Raw genomic sequence first — 19,959 nt, 5'->3', positions numbered from 1 at the left:
AAAGCTGCAAGCATTTGTTCCATTTGGCTCATTCAAGCCTCTGATGATTCAGCCATTCCATCACTTCTTGCATTGTCCATTTGCTATAGGTAAACATGATATTATGAACATAGGCAAATAGTCCTTTTTACATTATTCAAATTGTTTGTTCCCATATCGCATGATTATAATCGAATTTATGCTTTCACTTTTAAACACACACACTTATACATGCAGATGGAATGCCTCTACTTCTTACTAGGACATCCGAAGCTCATATGGATTTGTGTGTTGGTAGAACACGTGCTTTGATACCACTCTGTCACAACCCAAACCTGCCCCTATAGGTTTAACGTCGTAACCGGCCAGTAATTCTTAGATTACCAAGGCCTCTTGACATAATAGAATATAGTTAGGGGCTACGGAAGCAAATATACAAAACATACGAAGTCCATTGAGCTGTGAAGACATACATGGAACTGAAAACCTCAAACTTTATATACATACAAGTGACGTCATAAGTACAGTATTTACACGTCACTAACAAGTACATACAAAAGACGACTTGTTCATAGAACAAAAGAGACAGTCTTATACATCCATATTGACACGGCCACAATACATGACTTGATCTGGAACCACCTCGTGAGGTGCAAAGGGGTAGCTGACCAACACAAAATACCCTAGGCATCATCTTAAGCCTGATTACGAGCCTGCTCACCTACATACATAATAAATAACTAGTGAGCGGAGGCCCAGTGAATAATAACAAAGTAAAGGGGTAAATGAATGATGTCCCATAACTGTGGCTGAAACTGAAATTCATATACGTATTCTCATTCTGAGCATATATAGAATTCAGAGTTCATGTTTAGTCTTACATAGTACATCCATTAGCGCTGACAGATCACACACATAATGTCTTAAATCATACTTGTTAGTTTTATATAAGAACCTCCGGCCGGCTAAGAATAACTTGTCAGTCCCATAAAGGAACCTCCAGACTGGGAACTTGTAAACTTGTCAGTTCCATCTTGGAATCTCCAGCCGGGTATAGATAGCTTGTCAGTCCCATAAAGAACCTCCGGAACCGGGAACTTGCATATACTTGAATCATAGCGTAATGTCTTAAGTGCTTGTTGGACTTGGACAATCATTCACTGTATAAAACATGACATTTCATAGAACAGTTCTTAATTCGTGTGCAGAAAATAATTTACTTGAACATAGCTTTACTAAGTTATTACTCATAGATAACTAGTAGCTCCAAATTGGTAGCAAAGTAGGCAATTCACCTATCCTGAGGCGCGTGACGTATATAACATGGCAGATTCATACATTGAATACACATGCTCGGATATTTCATTTGTTCTTAGTGTGTTTCTAGCCTTTAACCTCATTATGGAGTCTTAATCATGGCCTAGGAATGCCTAGGGTGGAATGAGAATGCAAAAATGCATTTGAAAACATTTTTCAAAACTTGCTGAAAATAGGGTCCACGCTCGAGCATGGATTTTCTCGCTCAAGCGTTTATGCAGAAAGTGAGGGTTTACTCGAGCATGACTTACCTCGCTCGAGCGGACTATAAACTTTGAAAAAGTAATGTTGCTTGTTTTTCACGCTTAACGGACGCTCGATCTTCGCTCGAGCGTGAGACTCAGACCCTCGCTCGAGCGTGACTTCTGTCACTCGAGTGTGCTGCAAAACACATGAACTTTTGGGTACATACATTTCACGCTCAAGCGAAATAAGGTCGTTCGGGCGGAAGTGCACGTATTCAGAGTTCTCGGTCAAGCGTGAACTCCTACGCTCGAGCGTGAATTTAAATTCTGGAATTTCTAGATTTGATTTCCAAGCTTCAAACTCAAACTAAACACTTCAAAACTCAATATTTTGGGCCAAAATTCTGGGAAACATTAAGGAGTTCATAAAACATCATGATTTAAAGATTATTTCATGAAATCAAGGCCCAAAAAGATGGCAATTGCTCAAAAATCCATCTTGAAATGGAAGAACACGATGTAATTATGCCATGCATGTATTCATTTGAATTCATGATTTCCAAAACATGATCACATGAGATATTCTTTCCCAAAACATGGTGAATTCTTAGATTACAACTATAATATGAACATGCATGTGAGAATTCTCATGAAAACAACTTCAAAACTCCATGGTATGGACATGCATGCATGGTACAACTTAATTTTCCTTAATCCTAGCTCAATTCTTGCATCAATCAACATAATTCTCTTGAATTCTTGTAGGAGTGAGTCAAATGAAGGTTTAAGGGATGTAAGACCTACCTAAAGTTCTCAATTCTTGAACTCTTGGTGAATCCTAGCTCAAATCTCCATTTGCCCCTTATTTGCCTAGTAATTCTTCATTTTCTTTCTTGAGATCAACTCTCACTCTCTAATTCTCTCTCTCACGTCTTTACCTCTTGGAGGCTCAAAGATGATATGAAACAAAAGGCTCAAAATGAGGTGTATAAGCCTTATGTAGGCTTAAGTAGAAGTGTAATTAAACAAGGCCAAATAAATGGGCATTAAATAAATCTAATTTAATCGTTCCAAATTGAATTTCAATTAAACCTACCATAAAATTCTAAAAATCCCAATTAACACATAAATCAAGTCAATTTCTGAATCGGATGCTAATAAGGCCTTCAATTCGCAAATCGAAAGAAAAACACGAACAGATCTTTCTACGTTAAACAGATATAAACACTATAATGCAACACACACATGCAATTTACTCCAAAATTTTACCTTAATTACTAATTAGGCATAATTAATCATGGATTAACGTTAATCAGGGATCGGGGTTGTTACAAGTTTCAATCTTTGTTGAATCAATTTCACAGTCGTTTCTTGTACCAGTTTCGGTCCCAACAAAGGTCTATCACCTACTATACAAAGCTTTGTAAGGAGCCATCCTAGTGCTTGAATGATAGCTGTTGTTATACACAAATTCAGCCAGAGGAAGATAAGTCTCCTAATTGCCTTGAAAGTTTAACACAGACATCCGTAACATGTCCTCCAAGGTTTGAATGGTCCATTCAGATTGGCCATCTATTTGTGGATGATAAGCACTGCTTAATCTTAGCTCAGTCCCCAAAGCCTGTTGCAAACTCTGCCAAAATCTTAAAGTAAACTTGAAATCTCTGTCAGATACTATGGACACTGGAACTCCATGCAATCTCACAATCTCATTAACATACAAGTTAGCCAACTTATCCGCATTATACAACGATTTAACAAGTAAGAAATGTGAAGATTTAGTTAAACGATCAACAATTACCCAGATAGAATCCATACCTTGAGGAGAGCGAGGTAATCCCACAACGAAGTCCATAGTAATATATTCCCACTTCCATTCTGGTATTGGAAGCAGTTGTAGTAATCCAGCGGGTCGTTGATGTTTGGTTTTAACTTGTTGGCAGTGTAGACATCTAGCCACAAAGTCTACAATAAACTTTTTTATTCCTAGCTACCAAAAATTTTGTTTCAAGTCATGATACATCTTCGTATTTCCTGAATGCATAGCAAATTTCGAATTGTGAGCTTCAGTCATGATGTGTTTCCTCAAGTCAAAACAGTTTGGCACACAAAGGTGATTCTGGAATTTCAACACATCATTGTCAAGCACAAATCCCAGTTTCGGTTTTGAATCAATCTCATTAACAATTTTCCTCAAAAACTCATCTTCGCGTTGTTTCTCTTTAATCTCTTCAATGATTTCAGGCTGAGCAGAAACGGCGACTAAGATTCCACCATGTTCACGCATCACAATCTCAATATCATTCTTTTCTAGGTCACATAACAATTCCTTCTGGCCAGTGAGCAAACGTGACAAATTCCCAATGGATTTTCGGCTCAATGCATCTGCAACGATATTTGCCTTCCTTGGATGATACAGAATTTGTAAATCATAGTCTTTGACCAGTTCTAGCCACCTTATCTGTCTCATGTTCAGTTCTTTTTGGGTAAAGAAGTATTTTAAGCTTTTATGGTCAGTATACACTTCACAAGTTACTCCGTATAGATAATGGCGCTAAATTTTCAAAGCAAACACCACAGTTGCCAGTTTAAGATCATGAGTCGGGTAATTCTTTTTATGTGGTCAGAGTTGTCGAGAAGCATAGGCAATCACTTTACCATTTTGCATTAATACACAACCCAAGCCTTTGTAGGATGCAACACTGTAAATCTGAAACCCATCAGTACCATTAGGTAAAGTCAAAATTGGTGCAGTCATTAATCTGGTTTTCAACTCTTGAAAAGCTGATTCACGCTGATCATTCTAATCAAATGGTACATTTTTCTGTGTTAGCTGTGCTAATGGCATAGTAAGTTTTGAAAAGTCTTTCACAAATCTGCGATAATAACCTGCAAGTCCCAGAAAGTTTCTCACTTCTGACACATTAGTTGGTCTTGGCCAGTTCACAATGGCTTCAATTTTCTGAGGGTCAACAGAGATACCGTCCTTGCTAATTACATCTCCCCAAAATGCCATACTATCAAGCCAAAATTCATATTTGGATAATTTTGCATACAGTTTCTTTTCTCTCAAAATCTGTAGGGCAATTCTAAGATGGGTCTCATGTTCTTCCCTACTTTTAGAATAAATTAGCATATTATCAATAAAGACAACAATAAACTTATCCAGGAATTGTTTGAACACCCTATTCATTAAATCCACGAATGTCGTTGGTGCATTAGTTACCCCAAATGGCATTACCAAAAATTCATAGTGCCCATACCTAGTTTTGAATGCAGTTTTCTCTGTCTTCTGCCTTGACCTTTAACTGGTGGTACCCAGATCTAAGGTCAATCTTAGAAACGCTTAGGCCCCCTAGAATCGGTCAAATAGGTTATCTATTCGGGGTAGTGGGTATTTGTTCTTCATGGTTACTTTATACAATTCCCAATAATCTATACATAATCTTAAGGACCCATCATTCTTCTTAACAAACCGGACTGGAGCACCCCAAGCTGAAGTGCTTGGACAGATGAATTTCTTATCTAACAGTTCTTGAAGTTAGGTTTTCAATTCTTTCGGTTTTGAGGTTGACATTCTGTAAGGGGTCTTAGAAATAGGTTGTGTTCTCGGTGTCACTTCAGTAGTGAACTCAATTTCCCAACTAAGTCTCTAGGCAAGTCATTCGGAAACACATCGGGAAATTCACAAACAATAGAAATAGTTTCCACATTAGCACTATTAGATGATGCGGTCAATATGCAACACAAGTAGCCCTTACATCCCTTCTTAAGAAATTTAATAGCTTTCATGGCAGGAATCAAGTATGGGAGATGAACTACTCCGTTCCTAGTGAAACAAACTCAGGCATACCAGGTGGATGAAATACAACAGATTTATTTACACAATTAATAGATGCACAATACTTTGTTAACCAGTCCATACCCAATATGCAATCAAAGTGATCAATGCTCAAAGGCAGCAAATCAACGTGCAACGTCATATAACCAATCAAAACATCACATGCCGGATATCCATATGCACATACCATAGAACCCCCAGATGGCGTAGATAAGACAATAAATAATTTATGGTTTCTAAGGGTCTAGTTAATTTTTGAGAAAATGCATGCGACACAAATGAGTGTGTAGAACCAGAATCTATCAAGACATATGCATTCTGGGCACAAATTGAAATTATACCTAATACCACAGACTCGGTGTTCTGTACATCTCTGGGCACTAGTATGAACACTCTCCCTTACCTCAACGTTTCATTGTCAACGTTACCCATGACATTAGTTATTGCATTTGATCTTGCTACAAAAGTAGACCCGGCTAAACTTGCCACAGGACTGTTAACCTTATTGGATCTCATCGGGCAATCCCTAACCATGTGGCTAGTCTTGCCACATTGGAAACACGCACATGATGCACGGTAACATGCACCTTTATGCTTCCTTCTGCAGTCGGGGCAGTTTGGAATGGATCCACTACTTTGACTAGAGTTACTGAAAGACCCTGTGTTTTGCTTCTTCGAAAATGATCAGCCCTTCTTAAAATGGAATCTTGATCTTTTGCTTCTCCATTCTGTTATTGAAGTTGTAGCTTGTTTCTTGGTTACTATTATGGCTTTTGCCATCAATGCCCTATTAAGCACTTCCACATAAGTAGGCAATTTCACGACGCCTACTCAATCAAATATTTCCAAATCTAGTCCTCCCTCGAACTTTCGTGCTTTCTTATAATCTGTGTCCACCATGTGAGGAGTAAATCTGGCCAACTCGGTGAACTTAGCCTTGTACTCAGCTACGGACATCTTCCCTTGCTTAAGTTCTTGAAATTCAAAAACTTTTCGGTCCCTGAAGCATTGGGGAAAGTATTTGTTGTAGAATATCTCATTGAATTGTGCACATGTCATATCCCCGTTGTTATTTCGAACCAACAGCCACCATCTCCGGGCTTCATCCTTTAGGGTGTAGGTAGCCAAAAGAACTTTTTGAGTTACAGAGCAAGGGAATACTTCAAATAACTTTTTCATTTCCAGCAACCAGGTTTCTGCCTTCAATGGTTCAATGACACCCAAGAAGGTCGGCGGTTTCATTTTCATAAATTTCTGAGTCAAATTGATGATGTCATTACTGTCTGGTTCAATTAACACTGGTGGAGGCGGATGAGGCTAAGGTTGTTGTCTTAGTTGCTGCGTCATGGCCTCAGTCAAAGTCACAAGCATCTGTTCCATTCTGTTCATTCGGGTCTCAGAAGATTCACTTGTATCATTTCTCCTTGCATTCTCCATATTGCTACAAAGACACCAAGTAATAATAAACATAGGAATAATCTTGTTCATTCATTCCAATTTTTATTTGTCCATATTCAAATTTCGTTTTCGCATTTATAAAGATTACCACACACTCACACATGCAGATGGAATGCCCATACTTCTTACTAGGACATCCTAAGCTCATATGGACTCGTGTGTGCGGTAGAACATGTGCTCTGATACCATTCTGTCATGACCCAAACCTGCCCCTATAGGTTTAGCGTCGTAACCGGCCAGTAATCCTTGGATTACCAAAAGCTTCCGAATTGAATAACATATAATTAGGGGTTGCGGAAGCAAATATAGAAACATACATAGTCCATTGAGCTGTGTAAACATATATGAGATATAATTTTTTTTAACTTTTATACATATATACTTGACGTCATATTGTCACATTAATTACAGATAGAAATAAAAAGGGACTTAGCCCAATATACAATTAACTAAAAATTTGTTCATAATCCAAACGAAAACAAAGCCTTTACATTCACAACATGACCATATGGAACTTCCTCAGGAGGCGCAAAGGCTGGCTGACCAAAAACTCTCAAGCCGGTCATCACTGAGCCTGGCCATATGCCGGGTCACCTACATACATAAATAATAGAGTGAGCGAAAGCCCAGTGAATAATAACAAGGTAAAGAGTTTAATGACTGATGTCCATCTCAGAGTTAGAAAACAGAGTTTATATCAGAAACAAATCTTTATGCATATTTGAATCTCAAATCAGAAACAGACTTTGATTCACATACTTATCTAGAAATCATAACAGTTATAGGTGGTACATCCGTTAGCTATCATATCAACTTAGTCTTGAGACCCACATGTATAGTCGATACTGACGACCATAAAGGTACATATCTTGTGCACAAGTAGCCATGGTATTGTTACCTCCAGGCAAGGGCCACATGAATATAGGCCTTGGTATTGTTACCCTCGGGCAAGGGACACGTGAACATAAGCCACAGTATTGTTACCCCTGGGCAAGGGCCACGTGCATATCAGCCACGGTATTGTTACCATCGGGCGAGGGCCACATGAACTATTGATGCCACAAATACATTTCAGAAAAATGGACATTCAATCATGATTCACAAATGGCGTTCCAGATAGCAATTCAGAAAACATGCCTTATTATATCATACAAAAAATAAATAAGGTTGAACATCACTTTACTAAGTTATTACTCACAATTAACAGATGGCTTTAAGGCAAACAGACATAATAAGAAAATCAGACGTCTTGTGGCGCGTGACCTACACAGTTACAAAACGAACACGTACTGAATTACACACCCAGAAACATTAACTTAATTCTTTCTTATCTTGGTGTGTTTCTACTTCTTATCCTCATTATGGTGTCTTAATCTTGGCCTAGGAATGCCTAAGATGCAATGAGGATGCCAAAATGCACTTGAAAACACATGGGTCAAAATGTTGGAAACAGGGGTACCCGCTCGAGCGTAACTTCCCTTGCTCAAGCGGACATGAAAACATATGAGGGCCGCTCGAGTGCAACTTCTTTCGCTTGAGCGGTCTGCAAACTTTGGAAAAGTACTGGTTGTCTAATTTTCATGCTCAATGGTCCCTCGAGCGTGAGACTCATACCCTCGCTCGAGCGCAACTCTTGCTACTTGAGCTGTCTACAAAAACATGGAACTTCTGGAAGCTTGCATTTCACGCTCGAGCGTACTTTTGGTCGCTCGAGCGGAGGCAAAAACAAAGGTGGCTGCTCAAGCGCAGGATCTGACGCTCGAGCAGAGATGTCGAATTTTGGAATTTCCATATTCATCTCCAAGCTCCCAATTTCAACTTTAAGCTACAAAACTCATCCATTTGGGCCAAACACTTGAGAAAATACATTTAAACTTGGAAAATCATCTAAAATTAAGGATCATTTCACAAAATCAAGGCCCAAGAGTAAGTAAATTGGCCAAAATTCAAGTTAAAACTTCAAGAACATGACTTGCATGCAATAATATAAGCTTCAACTTTTCAAAACATGGTTAATAGAGATATTGCTACAAAAACAAGTTGAATTCTTAAACTAAAACCAAAATATGAACATGTATGGGACACATTCTTAGACATCATGCTCTAGTTGCAATGCAATGTACATGCATATATGTATACTCTTCTTGCCTACTCCAATAAGCTTAATTCTTGCCTCAATTCAGTTAATTCTTTTGAATATATGTGTTAAGTACCTCAATGACATAACTAAAGGCTTGATTTTTTTACCTTAAACTTTGAATTCACAAGAGTAGAGGATTAAACTTCATAATTCTCTACAATTCCCAACAATCTTAGTGATTCTGCTCTTTTCCTTGTTGATCTCACTTGTTTTCTTAGTCTCTCTCTTTCTCTCACACGTTTGGAGTTCAAGGAGGATGAAATAAAGGTGTAACAATTGACTTCAAATAGTTATATTAGCCTTATATAGGCTTATTTAATAGCTTAATTAAATTATTGATTAAGCTAATTGTACGGGGAGCAAATATTCAAGCAAGCTTGTATTTCTTTCTTCCAAGCTCCTGTCTATCCGATCGACCTGCGAGCATAACGGCGGTGAGCTACCCGGTGGTGTGTGGCCGGAATACCCCTCCGACGATCAAGTTAAACACACACAGGGATAGAGATAGAGAGAGAGAGAGAGAGAGAGAGAGAGAGAGAGAGAGAGAGAGGATTGAGTGTTTTGTGTAAATCTCACCAAATGTTCATCTGTCTAAGCATGTCGCAAACATGCTTATATACATTCTGCGCCCCAAATCTACTCTCATTAGTCTCTCGACACATGGTGCTGCTATCCCATCTGTCAGCACAAATCCAGCTGAACATCACCTACCTAAACTGCCAGCCCACTCTACTGGGAGCTTGGCAGCCGGGATGCATCATTTCGGCTTCCTACGGCCATGCTGCACTTCACACCCGAACGCTCTTATAACCGAGCTCCGTAAAAGCCGAGCTCGGGTGCATTCCGGCAAAGCTGAGCGTGAAGTAGGGCATGCCGGTTAACCAAAGGCCTTCATGCCGAGCCACGGGTGCGCGCCTTCCAACCGAGCAACGCACGAACCTTGGAACCCTACGAGGCTGCGGACATCTCAGCCGAACCCTCACTTGACCGGCTTCCATACCAACAAGTCTGAGTAGCTTGGTTCCATACGCCTTTTGCCATTACCGAGCAAAAATCTCTTCTGGGTAGGCCCAGGCTACCACGGCCCAAATGTGTTCGGCCCACAATTTGTCCGGCATCACCACGGCCCAATCCAGGTCATAAATCTCCCTCTTACTAACCAATTGGACATTAATTATTCTAATTTAATCGTTCCTGAATTTCAATTAAACATACCATAAAAATCTAAAAATTCTAATTAACACATAAATCAAGTCAATTTCTGAATTGGATGCCGATAAGGCCTTCAATTCTCAAACTGAAACGAAAACATGATCAGATCTTTCTACGTTAAACAGATATAAACACAAATAAGGCAACATATGATGCAAAATATCACTTTAATTACTCATTGGATATAATTAAGTATGGATTAACGTTAATCATGGGTCGGGGTTTTTATAATCGTGATTGATTAATTTGTAATGTGATACAAATAAGAGGTGATGTAATTTAAATAAAATAAAAGGTGTCCTAAACTAGTACATGCCAAACAACACCCAAGTACTTCTACTACTCCCTCTGTCCCAAAATATTAATCTCTTATTTCATTTTTCATTATCTCAAAATATTAGTCCATTTTAAAAAATTAAGGAATGAAATAATATGAATTTGCTATTTTGTCCTCCTTTTAAATTTATTAATAACACAAAAAGTACAATAATTGTATTATAAAAAAAATATAATAATTGTACTATCAAAAAATGTTAAATTTTTCAAAAGGGATCATTAATTTGAGACGGAGAGAGTAGTATAGAAAAAAAAAGTGATGAATGTTTGATTGAAATAATTTAATTCTTTTATAATAGGGTTAAATTCATTTTATTTCCTTGTGGTTTGGGATTGAAACACTTTACATTTCTATCATTCAAACATGGCTAGAAAACACTCACGTAATTTTGGATTAAAGTGCTACCGTTAGTTTTTCTATCTAAACTATCAGAAGGTGTATTATACGCATCAATTTTAAGAGTGAGTATTGCTTTTTGAAAAATTAGAATGAAATTAATACAACAAAAGGACATTTTTACCCCATTTTCTCCAAACTTGAAATTAAATTAATATGTTGATTAAAATAAAATAAAAATAATTAAGAATCGATTTAAAATATAATTAAATAAAATATAAAATAAAAATAATTTAGAATTGATCTAAAATGTAATTAAATTAAAATTAGATTACCATGTTAGAAATTATATAATTAAATTAAAAATAAAATAAAAAGTTAGTGATTACATCAAATAGTTAAATATTTAGAATTAATTGTGGTCTAAAATATAATTAAATTAAAATTAGAATAAAAAATTAAGAATTACAATAAATAATTAAAATTTTATAATTAATTGTGATTTAATTGAATTAATAGTAGACATTATAAATTATGTGTATGAAAGATGAGAGAGAAATAAAATAACATAAAATATTTGGTTTGAGGATGTTATAATCATTTCAAATCTATAGTTAGCGATGCTAATAGTTGCATTTTAGTTCAAAATCACATAGGAGTATGTGGCTATTTTTAAAAGACAGGAGGTTAAGTGCTATCGAGTCATATTACATAGAGGTAAAATAGATTTTGCCCTTTATAATATGACTAAAATGTCCTCATTCTTTTAAGTCAAAATTTTTATTTATATTTTTTAGGTTTTTATTTATATTTATATTTTTTTTATGTTTGATTGAAAAAATAATGTTTTACCTTTTTAATTGTTTTTGCATTTTCTGTATTTTTTGTTTCAAAATTATTAATTAAACTTATATAATCTAATTTATCTACTATATCATGTTTCAATGAATAACATACGAAAAATATTTTTTAAATAATAATAATGATTTTCAAAAATCATGTTTTTAAAATGTATATCTATTCTATTATATAAAGAGAGACCTTCAGTTGCTGTTGACATTTTAAGTTTTTTGAAATAACAATGCTAGGATATGAATACATTTACTAACAATATTACTAAGAGCATCTTCAACGGTGTATTGATTTTTTCATTAAATTTGAGTAAAAGCTTCTTTTGATATCAAGTGTTCAAATGGAGGATTTTGGAGTTTCATCAGAACACCGGTCGACCGGGCGGATGTTCGGCCAGTCGACTGGCCAATGTAAATTATTATTATTATTATTTTTGTCTTGAGTGTAATTTTTTCACAAATTTTTGCATTGAGGTGGTCATCCAAGAGAACATCCGGGGAGACACCCAGCAACGACAATGAACAATAATTTGATGAAAGACATTTATTCTCAGTTCGATGAAAGAAAAAGTGAAATTCTCGTTCAAATTTGATGCAAGACATATTTATTCTCAGTTCGATGAAAGACATATCTATTTGATGCAACAGTTGGAACAGCAGCTGAACTCGTTCAAATTTGATGAAAGGTTTAGGGTAAACTACATTGACACCCCCTGAGGTTTATGTTTATTACAATTCCCTCCCATCTTTTGGAAATTACATCTTCCTCTCTGAGGTTTAAAGTTTCATTACAGATTCCCCCCCTCAGCAATTTAATTTTTTTAAATACCAATTTTGCTCTCACTAGGTAAATTACATTAACACCTCTCACATTTTTAAAATTACAATCCCCTCCCTAAGGTTTAAAGTAGTATTACCAATTGCCCCTTCGGTTAGTATTAGTTGGAAAAAAAATTCATTAAAAAAAATTAATTGGAAAAAATTTTGTTAGTAAATTTTTTAAATTTTTATTTAAAAACCAACGTAAACTCATTTTTTGAATTTATGATTTTTCCTCAAATTTACAAACTGAGACAACCATTTATAAACCAAAAAAATTATCAAACAAGTTTTTATGACAGTTTTTTAAATTTTTGTAAATATAAATTGAAAACTGAAAACGAAATGGTTATCAAACAGGTCTCAAATGGTAAAAATGTTATAAAATTAACAAATAATTAAATAAGTTACTAACGTAAGAAATGACTTATCAAAAGATTCTTAGATTATGTATGGTCTGATTTTTAGAATTTTTTTTAAAAAATTAAAAATTAATTTGGTTAAGAAATAAAAAATAAAAAATAATTATCATTTAAGGGTAAAAAATAATTACCATTTTAATTTTTGGGCATGTTATATACATACGTATGACTGTTTCAATTTAATTTGTAAAAAAATATTTCTAATCACTCAAAAGATAAAAATAATATAAAAATGATAATCATTTTTTATTTTTTATTTCTTAACCAAATTAATTTTTAATTTTTTAATTTTTTTTCTAAAAATCAAACCATACATAGCCTAAGAATCTTTTGATAAATCATTTCTTACGTTAGTAACTTATTTATTATTTGTTAATTTTACAATATTTTTACTATCTGAAGCCTGTTTGGTAACTATTTCATTTTCAGTTTTCAATTTATATTTACAAAAATTTTAAAAACTGTCATAAAAATTTGTTTGATAATTTTTTGGGTTTATAAATGGATGTCTCAATTTGTAAATTTGAGGAAAAAATGTAAATTCAAAAAATGTATTTACGTTGATTTTTAAACAAAAATTTAAAAATTTACTAACAAAATTTTGTTTCAAATAGTTTTTTTCCAATTAAATTTTTTTTTCAATGAATTTTTTTTCCAACTAATACTAACCGAGGAGGCAATTGGTAATACTACTTTAAACCTTAAGGAGGGGATTGTAATTTTTAAAATGTGAGGGTTGTCAATGTAATTTATCCAGTGACGGCAAAATTGGTATTTAAAAAAATTAAATTGCTAAGGGGGAATCTGTAATGAAACTTTAAACCTTAGGGGGAGATATAATTTTGAAAAGGTGAGGGAAGAATTATAATAAATATAAACCTCAGGGATGTCAGTGTAATTTATCTAAAGGTTTAAGTAATCATTAGAGATGATCTAACACACTTAAAAGTTGATAAGATCAATCATCATTTAATATGGAACCCACATCAATTTATGAGTGTATTAATAAATGTGTTTACATTCCTAGCATTTTTCTACTATTTTCTCTTTTAAAAATAGTACAAAAATTCCTTTTTTAAAGGAGTAAGTAAAACATTTCAAAATTAAAGAGTAAAAATACAAGTTAAAAAATGAGGAGATAACACTATGTTTGGATTGAGTAATTTGGAGAGAAAGGAAAAGAAATGAAAATATATGTATTTCTCTTACTTGTTTGGATAACTTAAATGGAGAGAAACCTATTTATCTTATTACTCGCATTTTCAATCTTCTTAAAAGTAGATAGATTGGAAGAGAAAAGAAACCATCAGATTCTTATATTTTTATAATACCAATTTTGTCCTTGTAAAAATAAAAAGAATAAAATGATTGACATCCATGTCCTCAATATAAAAAGGTTATTTTGATAATATAACATAAAATAAATTTTTTTTATTTATTTTTATGAAATCTAATCAAATAAGAAAGGGTAAAACACCATTACACCATTAAATCCCAAATCAATGTTTGTTGCACCATTTAGTCCTACAATTTATTTTATAGACCGATAGGTCCTACTAAAATGGTAAAGACATTGGAGCCCGTAGTGTTAGCACATGTCTTGCAAGTTGTAGGGGTAATTGTGGGTTTTGTTGATGTTAAATTTACTAAATTGTCCATAAAGCCTACTATAGTGGTCTTCTGGGGCTTCTCTCTTGCTCAATCAAAACGTATCTAAGGAATTTGAAAAGTTCTGGAACTTTCATTACTTTGAAATCCATTGCTAGCAACGTTAATCACTCGAGAACATTCCCAAAATTAACATTTGTGCCCTCCACCCAAACCCTAGAAATTCGAAACCCCCATTTCGTATAAACATTGCCATAATTGTGTGGAGCGTACATTGGAACATTGTGAACCGTAGTTTACAGTGACGTGGTGTTATCAGCGAGATCGCTTCATCCCCTAGTCTGCGTTAGTGTTGCGGTCGTGGTTCCATGGTGTCAAGTATGTGGGTTAAGATGTGTTTGTGCGTTTTTGGTTTCTGAATGAACATTGAGTTGTATGACATTTACCTACAAATTTGGTTTCGACTGCGATTCCAGTAATGGTGTGTACTAGTTTGAATAGTGCTGAATGTTAAAGGCATTGTGGGTTTGTAAATGTATTGAGCTAATAGTGGTGTGGAGTACTGGTGTTTATGTTGGCATCTATGGTGGTGTTACTGTGGAGGGAGGGGTGGCCCCTGTTTTGTGTATGTGTTAATGGTTGGTGGGTTATTATTATTATTTTTTCGTTAATGTTGTAGTTACTGGCACAAGTGTGAAATATGTATTGGGGTGTGTCGGGCAATTCGTGTGTAATGTGTGATCATTGGTGTGTGATGTTATGAGTGTGTAATGTTAGGTGATGTCGTGGTGGTCGTGGTCCCCTGTTTACAAGTCTACTAATGCTATGAGTGTGTAATGTTAGTTTTTTAATGTTATTTTCAACGGATGTATACAAAATGTAAGTATTGAATAAAGTCCCGTAACATCGTTGTGAGGTACGTTATGTGTTTAAGAATTGAAGAATGTGTCGATATCAGGTACGGTGTAATAGGAATAACAACTTTTGTGTGATCACATGCATGGTTTGTAACAAACACCCAGATGAGCCGACGATGTGATGTGCACTCACATCATACCAACCAACTCACCATATAATGTGACTGAAAAAGCAGTGGGCTGGCAGAAAACATTGAAGATGGAATTGAATTTTTTCCCTTCCCGTTGGTTCGGATCAACGGCGCATTGAACAACGTATTGATATGCTGAAGTCGTCATGTGAATTCGTACACCAACACAGAGATTCAAAAAATACATATTTTTGCTACGGATTAATGTTGGTTTTTGAATGTTAAAATGTTGATGAATGAATTTACTTAATCGTACGTCATGTGAGGCAAAAGCCAGTAACGTTGTTGTTAGGCATGTTATGTGTTTAGGCATAATTTCTATTTTTTTTTTTGTTTTGCACTGTGGGTGAAATGTTGAACAATAATCAATCTTGTGTTGGGGGAAGTAGCATAATGTTGCATGAAATCTGGTGGGTTTTTCTGAAATGTGTTTTGGTGGCTTGGCAAGTTGTTGTTTTTTGAATGTGTCCAATGGTGGTGTTATATGTGTTGTGATTGACATTAGCCGAACCTATGACGAATGATGGTAATGGCATGCATGGTTGGTAACAAACACCCAGATGAACCGACGATGCGATGTGCACTCACATCATACCAACCAACTCACCATATAATGTGACTAAAAAAGCAGTGGGCTGGCAAAAAACATTGAAGATCGAATTAAATTTTTTCCTTTCAACGTTGGTTCGGATCAACGGCACATGAAACGATGTATTGATATGTTGAACTTGTCGTGAATTCGTACACCACAACGGACATTCAAAAAATAAATATTATTGCTACGGTAACATGTAATTCATGATCCGATGGAAAACGTAATAAACATGTAAATTGACATAAAAATTCAATTAAACTGCAATTGTATGACTATAAAGTAAGACTGTGCACAGGGCTGGCTTATTGTGAAATAGGTGAGGTTTGGTGGTAAATCGGCAATGTAGCCGCCGTCTATAAGTGTATCCTATGCCGCCGATTAAGCCATTCTTGGAGTTACTGCCGATTTCTATGAAACCTAAACATGTGTAGTGCTGCAAACTGAAATTGTTTATGTATTTTGGGAATATGAACTGTGTGTTTTGAGTTTTGGTTGTTGTGTTTGTGAGTGGTTGTTGTATTGACACATTACCCAATTTAATTCGCAATGTTAATTTAGGGCAAAGTTCCTCAGTGTATGTTGCAATCGTTAATGTAGTATTTTGACATTGGTTCTTAGTAGTGATGTTGTGCTTGTTGATGTTAATGGGCTAAGTAGAAAACCTGATAACCAACCTACCTATAGAGAAAATATTTCACGATAAGAATATAACATCAAGTGGGCAACACTATCACCCCCAAAAATCACTTCGCAGATGCCTTCTTAACGGTATAGTAATGTTAACCACATACCTTATCCACACATGCCCCCTAATAGTAAAACAAGGGTACACAAGTAAAATAAAAAAACTAATATAACAAACAAATACAACATACCAAAAAAAAAGGACTAAATGGTTTAATAAAAAACATTCAGGACTAAACGGAACAACATTTTTCCATATGAGATTTATGAGTAATTTTTTCAATAAGAAAGAGAGAAATCACAATAATTTATTTTATTTTATTTCTTACTTATCCAAATAAGAATGAAAAAAATTATAATTAATTCTTTTATCTTATAATTTAAGTAATCATTTCTTTTATTTTCTCTCTCACCAAACATAATGTAAGTGATATTAACCGATAGCTAAGGGACCTTGGTGTAATTAATCATTTATCTTTCCCTCCCTCTCCCGCTTCTAGTCTTTTCGATGGAACTCTAGGGTTTTGTACCATTTCCCAAGCTAGGGTTTCAAATCTCTCTAAAACTCTCACTCATCCAAACCAGTCATGGCGTCGCCGGCAGTCCAAGCTCCACGCGCCGCCGCATCGAAGACCGAGAGCTACGTTGACAATAAACGCAAGCAAGACATTCGCCAGGCCAACATCATCGCCGCACGCGCCGTAGCAGATGCCGTCCGTACCAGCCTCGGTCCCAAAGGCATGGACAAGATGATCTCCACCGCCTCCGGCGAAGTCATCATCACCAACGACGGCGCCACCATTCTCAATAAGATGGAGGTTCTTCAGCCGGCGGCGAAGATGCTTGTCGAACTCTCCAAATCTCAAGACATCGTGGCCGGCGATGGCACCACCACCGTCGTCGTGATCGCCGGAGCTCTCCTCAAGCAGTGCCTCTCTCTTCTCAACACCGGAATTCACCCCACCGTCATCTCCGATTCTCTCCACAAAGTCTCTCTCAAGACTGTCGATGTACTCACCGCAATGGCTGTCCCTGTTGAGCTCTCAGATCGCGAATCGCTTGTGAAGTCCGCGAGTACTTCGCTCAATAGCAAGGTAGTTAGTCAGTACTCTACTCTGTTGGCTCCTCTTGCTGTCGATGCTGTTCTCTCTGTGGTTGATCCCTTAAAGCCCGATCTTGTTGATCTTCGAGACGTGAAGATTGTGAAAAAGCTCGGCGGAACTGTGGATGATACTGAACTAATCAAGGGTTTGGTTTTCGACAAGAAGGTGAGCCACTCTGCTGGTGGTCCTACTCGTGTTGAAAATGCCAAAATTGCTGTTATTCAATTTCAAATTTCGCCGCCTAAAACTGATATTGAGCAATCTATTGTGGTTTCGGATTATACCCAAATGGATCGAATTTTGAAAGAGGAGAGGAATTATATTCTGGGTATGATTAAGAAGATTAAGGCAACTGGGTGTAATGTGTTGTTGATTCAGAAGAGTATTTTGAGGGATGCTGTGACTGATTTATCGTTGCATTATCTTGCGAAAGCCAAGATTATGGTGATTAAGGACGTTGAGCGTGATGAGATTGAGTTCATTACAAAGACTCTGAACTGTTTGCCTATTGCTAACATTGAGCATTTCCGTGCTGAGAAGTTGGGTTATGCGGATTTGGTTGAGGAGGTTTCGCTTGGAGATGGGAAGATGGTGAAGATTACGGGAATTAAGGATATGGGTCAAACCACAACAGTGCTTGTTCGTGGGTCGAACCAATTGGTTCTTGATGAAGCAGAAAGGAGTTTGCACGATGCCCTGTGTGTTGTGAGGTGTTTAGTCAACAAGAGGTTTCTGATTGCTGGTGGTGGTGCACCAGAGATAGAGCTTTCAAGGCAATTGGGTGCATGGGCTAAGGTATTGCAGGGGATGGAGAGTTACTGTGTTCGGTCTTTTGCAGAGGCACTTGAAGTTGTTCCCTATACCTTGGCTGAGAATGCAGGTTTGAACCCAATTGCTATTGTCACTGAGCTTAGGAATCGGCATGCCCAGGGTGAGATCAATGCCGGAATCAATGTGAGGAAAGGGCAAATCACTAACATCTTGGAAGAAAACGTGGTGCAGCCGCTGCTAGTAAGCACTAGTGCAATCAGTCTGGCTACAGAGTGTGTGCGGATGATTTTGAAGATTGATGACATTGTTACAGTGAGGTAGATTTGATTAGTTAGAACACGACAATGTTGCAGGATGAAAATCTGTTTGTCATATTGTCTTTTGATTTCTGTGTGATGCTAGTTTCTGTTTTTTGGTCTTTTGAGGTTGTTTATGTCTAATGATTTTGACCTGGTACTTTTAATAGTGCATGTTTACTTTGGTCATCTTATGTCTCACTGATTTTTTATTTTATTTTATTTTATTTTATTAACCTTTTTAGATTGATATGCAATTAGATATGACGACCTTAGTTTTTGTTGGGTGTGTATTGTCCTCTGTATGGCATCAAATTAAATACAGTGCTGAATTACAAAATGATAATAACCTACTAGTTGTACTTTCTATTGTATATGCTGATGTCATGGAAGCTTTTACTGAGTATTTGAGATTTACTTTGAGGTATAATTTTTAAAATGTTAGAAAGATTATCACCTATTTGTCGCTTTTAGTGTGTTGAGGAATTCTAGATTAACTTGGTTTTCCCTCGTAGAAGCTTTTTGCTCAAAGAGGGAATTTTTATTACATTTAATTTACTTTGTAAATGTTTTTATTGTAAAATAATTTTTATCCCCCTATTTGATAGTTTTTGGTGCATGCATTTTAAGAACGTGTATTTAGTCATAGTTTTTCACCAGACAGTTGGGGCATATAGAGAAGGATCTAAAGATTGAAACAGAACAGAAATAAATAACATTTTTGTAGTAAGAGGGGGCAAGTCTGGGTTGCAGAGGCTAGGATTAATCTTATTCTAGGAGGTTGGGATCCAATTTGAACTCTAGAAAATGATGGGAACTAAATAGATCAAAGTATATATAGATAGACAGACAAATAGATAGACTGAAAAGTACCTATTAGGGTGGTTACCTGCAGCATAAAAGATGGCCGAGGGTTTAATGTTCAGATGGTGTAAACCTTCCTGGACATCCTGTTTA

The 19,959-nt window shown here is 36.0% G+C and overlaps 2 protein-coding genes across 2 annotated transcripts; one reads left to right on the top strand and one right to left on the bottom strand.

The window, feature by feature from the left end:
• Positions 1 to 3,471: 3,471 nt before the first annotated feature.
• On the bottom strand, positions 3,472 to 3,951 carry LOC145824179 (uncharacterized). The gene has a single exon (XM_082923794.1). The coding sequence runs from the start codon at positions 3,949 to 3,951 to the stop codon at positions 3,472 to 3,474; it is 480 nt and encodes a 159-aa protein (XP_082779920.1).
• Positions 3,952 to 17,283: 13,332 nt separating this feature from the next.
• LOC114284401 (T-complex protein 1 subunit delta) lies at positions 17,284 to 19,191 on the top strand. The gene has a single exon (XM_028227300.2). It carries the CDS (start codon positions 17,420 to 17,422, stop codon positions 19,025 to 19,027), a length of 1,608 nt encoding a protein of 535 aa, XP_028083101.2. The 5' UTR covers positions 17,284 to 17,419; the 3' UTR covers positions 19,028 to 19,191.
• The last annotated feature ends 768 nt before the right edge of the window (positions 19,192 to 19,959 follow it).

The sequence above is a fragment of the Camellia sinensis genome, chromosome 4 (genome assembly GCF_055761805.1).
Source record: "Camellia sinensis isolate YWXY chromosome 4, ASM5576180v1, whole genome shotgun sequence".
Lineage (NCBI taxonomy): Eukaryota > Viridiplantae > Streptophyta > Magnoliopsida > Ericales > Theaceae > Camellia > Camellia sinensis.
This window is presented reverse-complemented; position numbering and strand designations above follow the sequence as displayed.

Excerpts from the sequence above, each read along its gene's own strand:
- LOC114284401 (XM_028227300.2), top strand. The coding sequence starts at position 17,420 with ATGGCGTCGCCGGCAGTCCAAGCTCCACGCGCCGCCGCATCGAAGACC.
- LOC145824179 (XM_082923794.1), bottom strand. The coding sequence starts at position 3,951 with ATGAGACAGATAAGGTGGCTAGAACTGGTCAAAGACTATGATTTACAA.